The sequence below is a fragment of the Vanellus vanellus genome (genome assembly GCF_965231255.1).
Source record: "Vanellus vanellus genome assembly, chromosome: 4".
Taxonomy (NCBI): Eukaryota; Metazoa; Chordata; class Aves; order Charadriiformes; family Charadriidae; genus Vanellus; species Vanellus vanellus.
In genome coordinates this window covers 4,006,049-4,012,655 of record NC_138909.1, presented here as the reverse complement: position 1 = coordinate 4,012,655, position 6,607 = coordinate 4,006,049, and the positions used below count along the sequence as shown (strand labels likewise).

General features: G+C 48.9%; 1 protein-coding gene across 1 annotated transcript in view; it reads left to right on the top strand.

Moving 5' to 3' along the window:
• Positions 1–893: 893 nt before the first annotated feature.
• Positions 894–6,607, top strand: part of ARSJ (arylsulfatase family member J) — a gene marked incomplete at its 5' end in the record, with an annotated part of 43,798 nt that continues 38,084 nt past the window's right edge. Inside the window, one exon of the mRNA XM_082482909.1 lies at positions 894–1,270. Coding sequence (XP_082339035.1) covers positions 894–1,270 — 377 coding nt within the window. The remainder of the gene's footprint in view (positions 1,271–6,607) is intronic.

Here is a 6,607-nt window from a genome sequence, read left to right as displayed (position 1 = left end):
AGAGGACTTTGAAAAGGCACATTCCTCGCATTTGCCACAGCCTGACCAGAATTGGGAGGCTTTGGGACTGGTTTGTGGCTGAAAACAAATCCGGTAGGTTCATACCTTCCAGATGTTTGTGGCGATTGCAGAAAACACTTAAAACAATCAATATTTCGGGGGGCGGGGGGGAAGGGCAAAACGACCGCCGAGCTTTGGGAAGGAGAGGTGGGACTCGCCGGCGGGGCTGCCCTTTGCTGTTTTTTGGGGGGGTGGGAGGGTGGGTACGGGGGGTTCGCCTCCGCAATGAGGGGGCACAAGGGGGTTGGCACCCGATGGGGGGGTGCGAGGGAAGAAAGTAAGGAAGAAGTTGCCGGGGGAAGATGGGTTTGCGGAGGGGGTGGGGAGAACGGGGCTCCGGGAGCCGGAGGGGCGGGGATGGGGATGGGGATGGGGCGGGAGCGGCCCGGCAGCGCCGGAGGGGGCGGGCGGAGGAGGAGGAGGAGGAGGCGGCGGTTTGGTCCGTCCCGTCCCGTCCCGTCCCGCTGCGCCGGGGGACTCGCCCCGCCATGGGCACCGGCCCCGGGAGGGGCAGGCAGCGGCGCCCCGGGGCCGGGCCGAGGATGCTGTGAACCCCGGCGGGGTCCTGCCCACCGCACCGGCACCGGCACCGGGCAGGGCGGTCTCCGCCGCCCCCCCCATCCCCTCCCGGAGCTGTTGGAAGTTGGCTCTGGCTGCCATGAGCGGGGCTGCCCGGCGGGACCCCTGACGGCCCCCCGCCTCGGAGACTCTTTCGCTTTGGTGGGGTTTATTATTATTTTTTTTATTTTATTTTGTTTTATTTTGGGGGTTGGTTGTTTTCTTTTTATCATCCTTTCTCTCCTGCATCCCGCCCCCTGCTCCAGCCGAGGTGGATGGCCCGCGGTGGGTGCAGCTGGCCTCGCCGCCCCGGCACCGGGAAGATGCTGGCCGTAGGGGTGCTGGCCGGTCTCTCGGTGCTCAGCCTCCTGACTTACGGCTACTTGTCCTGGGACAGCCTCGGGCTCGGCCCCGGGGAGACGGAGGCCGCCAGGAGCGAGCCGGGAGAGGGACCGGGGGTGAGCGACCCCGGCTCGCAGCCTCACATCGTCTTCATCCTGGCTGACGATCAGGGATTCAGAGACGTAGGGTACCACGGATCGGAGATCAGGACGCCCACTCTGGACAAGCTAGCTGCTGAAGGGGTTAAGCTGGAGAACTATTATGTTCAGCCTATGTGCACACCATCCAGAAGCCAATTTATCACGGGAAAGTAAGTTTACTACTCCTTCATCATTCCCCTCACCAGCTTAAACGCTGTCCCTGTTGAAAAGAGCAGGGGTCGAAGCTGGCCAGGAGCACCTCTGCCTTAGCCTGGAGGCGGAGAGGTGCCTTTCTGAGTCACTTAAAAACCTTGAACAAAGTGTACTTTCTAATGTGTTTGAAATAGCGAAATAAAAACGCGCACTCCGTGAGCCGGGAAGCATTCAGCACTGTGAGCTGCCCCCGCGGAGCGCTATAGCACGTTTACGTTTACTGCGTTACTCACATACGTGCTAGTTGTCAAGTAACGCTGCTGTTACTGGGAAGCGATCGGCTTAGATTTGCTGCGCGATTTCAGAGCGACTTACAGGAGGAGTCCGTGTTGGGGAACCGAAAAGCGCTACGTTCTCCGCAGTGCATCCATTGCAGCTGGATCACGGGTCTCTCTGAACCTCAGCCTAACGCGAGTTCTGGCTGAGGTTTATGTTGAATTTACGGGATGGTTCCCCAGTGTGTCATACAGGGATGAGCGCAGGGACTCTCCGTCGGGACCCTCTGAACCGCAGTATCGCTCTTGGCATGCGTTAGAAACTTTTAAGCCACTAAAACAGGGGCCTCACCACAGTGGTAAAAGCAGTGGGTCGGTGTTGTGTATTTGCTGTCTCTGGTAAATTGTGTTTTACTGTGGTCTATTAAGTAATTAACTAATTACCCAACCTAAGGGCTTCCTTACACGGGAAGGTTAATTGGGGGTGTGTGTATGCATTTGAACTGTAGATACAGTTCCCAAATATCTCCAAGCGTGGACGCATTTACTCTGGAACAAAACCACCTTGTTTCTGTTTAGCTTAACTCACTTTGACAGGACCGGAGAACTCTTAAAAGAGCAAAAGAAAACGAGAGGAAAAAAGTTACTTGGTTTATTTTCTCCTTTCCTGCAGTATAAACAGGAACGAGGCACTGTTAATATTGCTGGTAAAAGAAACACATGTTTAAATAAAACAAGCAACTGGCCTGGTGTCTTGCATCTCCATATGGTAGAGCTGGAGATAAGTCCTGGTCTCGGCCTAGTTCCCAGACTACTTGTTGGGCCAGAGAGATCTGCCTGGAGAGCCGACGCGTTACCTACAGCAAGACTTCCCCACATTAATTTTGGGGTTGTTTGTTTTTTATTTTCCTTGATGTGGCGCGTGCCTTAGGAAGGAGGTTATTTGGAGACACCTACTCACTCATTCACGAGGGCATAGTTGCCCTGCGGCAACTCGAGGAAGGGCTTAGGAGGGAAGTGTGCATCAGGACAGGGTTTAATGAGTCTTGGTTGTCTTTAAAGCCGCGCAGCGGTTGGAAAGCAAGGACCTGCGCCAGCAGCGTGGGGCCAGCCAGCTTTCTGAGGGACGGTGGTTTGGGAACCAGTGCTTTACAGAGGGAATGTCGTGCTGCGCAACAATGACTCAGGCAGCGGCCGGAGGAATGGGACGATGGGGTTCCAGGGATACCAGGGTGCTGTGCTGGCTCTTGGAGACCGCGGAGGTTGTCTAAACATGGAAAAGAAGAAGAGTAAAGCAAGGAATAACAGTAACTCAGTTCAACTATTTTAATCTTTCTTTAAATACGGAGCAATTTGCATGTAAATACATACTAATAGTAAAAGGTAGGCATGTTCTGAGGAAGCCTGGGCTTTTTGTCGGCTCGTCAGGCGGAAATGGTTCTGCAACTCTGCCTACTTTGGTTTTGGAACCTTTCATAGGAAAAAAAGAAATTTGCTGGTACTTCGTTTTTATTTTCTTAGTCTGCTGGTCTAAAACCCTTAGAACTTTTTTTTTTTCATGTTGTTTTACTTTGGGAAAAAGGAGCGTCAGGCAGAAGGAACTGCCTCGCATGACTGAGAAATAAGGGAGGGAACGGTGAGGGGTTAATAGGCTTGGGTAGAATATTAACAAGGCAGATTCAGAGGATACTATTATCCGTGCTGGCTGAAGGTAAATGCTAGAGATAACGACTTTTAATGCTTTCCTAGTAGAGGCACCTTAATTAAAATGCCAGGACTCAGAAACTTCTAATCCAGGAGAAGCACTGGTACGTCTTGAATTCCCAAACGTGTTAGTTCAAGGCCAAAAACCTGCTCGGCCACTGAAAGGTCACCTGGATGCTCCATGCCTCCCAGTACACATATCACGCTTAACGGGTTCCAAACATTACCTGATTGATCTGTGAAAAACAGAGGGACTTGTGTACACCAGACTTGTGAGGGAGCACCGACTCACGTTGCCAAGTGCAAGTTAGACTTCAGGTAAAGAGACTTCGAATGCTCCAGATTCTTCGCAGGTCTCCAGGCAGTCCTTCTAGGGCTCGTGCCAGTAAAGAGACCCTTCTTCTGGTAGCTGTCCTATGCCAGTAAATGAGCACGGGGAAAGCGGTTGGAGGTGACATGTTAAAAGGAAGAGGTAGAATTAGCTCTTTTTTCCCTTTCGTGCCATACCACCGCTCTGGCGAGCCCGTCTTTCTGACCACTTCTACTTCCCTCTGTTTGCTTTCTCACGGCCGATGCTTGAGGCTTTGGCCTAATTTAATTTCTTGCTTTCCACCGGTATTACCTCTTTGCCCCTTCACTCCACCGAAAGCTATTGCTTTTGGGCTCATAGTAAGGCTGGCTCCCACAGCTTTTTGATTTGGGGCTTTATTTATGGGCGTGGGGAGGGGGTTGCAGTTGGGTTGAAGCTTGGGAAGGGAGAAGGAAGAGCGGGAGCCAGTGGGCCGAGTGCCGCGTGCGACGCGCTCGGCCGGCGGCGTGGGGAGGGAGGTAAAGCAGGAGGCTCTCGGGAAGCAGCTCACTCTGTGCTCCCGCAGCTGCACTGAAAATTTGAAAACGGGTGGGTTTTGGAGGTTCATCCCTAGCGTTGCTTTGTGCTGGTTTGAGCAGGGCAGTGGCCTGCGCGTACGCAAGCGGTTCTTGACCTGCTGATAAACTGTAGAAAGACTGTTTGGCTTTTGGGCTCTTTTTCTCCCCAAGGATGTGAGCGAGCACAAGGTGTCCTCTAGACCAATTTTATTACGTGATACAGTATTTTTTTGTTGTTTTCTCCTTGAAAGTAATAGCCGTGCCTCAATAAACTAAACAATTTAAGCAGAATAGCTCAGGGTACCTAGCTTTAAGCTAGTGCTGAGGCAAAACCTATCTTAGATGGGCACTGAGTTAGATGAGAAGAAATTTGTGCATGTGCATACGTCGGCTGTGCTGGAGCATCCTTAAGATAAAGAGGCACGAATGTGGTACAGAACACAGCTAAACTAAAAGGCTACTTTTTAACTCATCCGTGGAAGAAATGAAAAATAAACACTTTTCTGTTGTTTACGTTATTGTAATTTATATAGAAGAAGATTAAAAATAAAACAGTGGCTCAGACTTCAAGTCTTCAAGTTCTTCCCCCTTAGGAAAGGGGGTTAAGAACACACAGGGACACTCAGCCGGCGCCCAGCAGGCGGCTGGCCAAGCACTTATTGAGTTAGCTGTTGGATCTGCGTGCTTAATAGCCTTGATGATTTTTCATTGCATGAATAATCTGGTAGACCCGTTTGGTAGTGCGGTTTAAGGTGATCTTGATTTCTGGAACAATACGGGTCACGTCCCGTACTAAGAAAATCTGAGGTCATTTGTGTGTGAAGTTTTCCTCATGCGCGTGTACGAGAGTTGACTGAGATGAGGTAGAGAGGGTAAGATTGATTTGTTATGGTCGCATGTGGTATTGCTTATTTAGATAATTTGTTAAGTTACGTTATCATGAAGAGTCATTTCCTTTCAAAGTGAGGAATTATTGAAACGTAGTCGGTGCGTGGACAGTTTCCCAGAGGTTAAGAAATTTTGAAAGGTTATGACTAAAAGGAGGAGTATTCCTTTGAGCTGGTGAGGCAAAAAGACTATAAGCTTAGACGAACATCTGCTGGGGCAGCTGACCCAATTCTATAGAGGGTATTATGCAATGTAGTTGTATTTGCTGGCGCAATACTTAATTTAGCAAAGGAATTTGAGAAATAGGACTGACTGATTAGAAAAGAAGGAATCTAGATGTAATATGCCATAAATGTTTTTGGCATTACGTGGGCAGCCGACGCCTGCTTCCTCTTCTAGGCTCCCAGTTTTCTGCTGACCATCAGACTTAGGAGCATTACGTGCGCTGGAATCCCTTTGGGCCACGGGAAGGTTCCCGACCTACGCAAGCGTAGGGATCTCTGTTTGTAGAAACCGAAGCACAGCTAGCGCTATGCATCACTAGGGAATCTGAATTCCCTTGTACAGCGATCGCTTATGAATCGTGGAAGCCCGGCACCGATCTCAAGAATGAGCTTTGCATGATGGGTGGAATGTGGAGGTGGAAGATGTTGAGCAATGGTGAAGGTCTGGGGAAAGAAATCCTTTTTTTTTTTTTTTTTCCCCCTGGGATAAAATGAAATATTGAGAAATTGCTCATCCAAAGCAGACGGAAATAGATTGCATAATCAGTAAGCATGATCAAAGCGTTATTTTAATATAAATAATTATATCTGTTATCTAATTATAGAAATAGTACACATTTATAAATATATACAGCTATATATGGCTAGCTAGTATGTATTCTCTTGTAGGCATCCCTGTGTAGCAATACATAGTTCACCATTAAAAATGACAATCTCTCAGCAAACTAAGAGTTATTTTGACAAACAGAAGCAGACTAGAGGAAAGTTAAAGTACTCTGAATGGAAAGCACTGCAGCTGTCTTGCAGGCGAACAGAAATACTGCGTTCTGGGGATTGAGGCTTCTTGCTGAGCCTTCTCTTTCCCTGCCTCCTGGGTGCATAATGCTCCAAACCGCAGTTTCAGCGGGTCAGTTGCTCCGAGAAGGATCCAGGACGATGGTGTGTGCCGGGGAAGTTATCTCCTGCGCTCAGAGTCAAAATGAAGGGTCTCAGAGACTTGATGGGAAAACTGGGAAATGGTATGTAACACTCCATTATATATATTCCCTATTTTGTAGTTAATAAAATATGAAGGACTGCAGAATATCAGCCCTAAGTATCAAGAGATGGTCTGATACTCGATCTGCTCTGAAGCAGAGAGACTTGGCAGTCATCGGTCCTGAGGTTAATTCTGATCAGTGTTTCCATTAAGAACCCAATGAAATAAAATGTTCTGTTTAAATATGCCACTAAGATAGGAGGGACCGCCAGCATTAAGGGACCGTAGTGATATTGGAAATAATCTTGACAAATTAGAGAAATAATCTGAAAAAGAAAAAAAAAAGAAAAGAATTAAAGGCAGCAGCGATAAGTAGAAGATACTATGCTGGAGCAAGGATAACTTTACAAGGAGAGG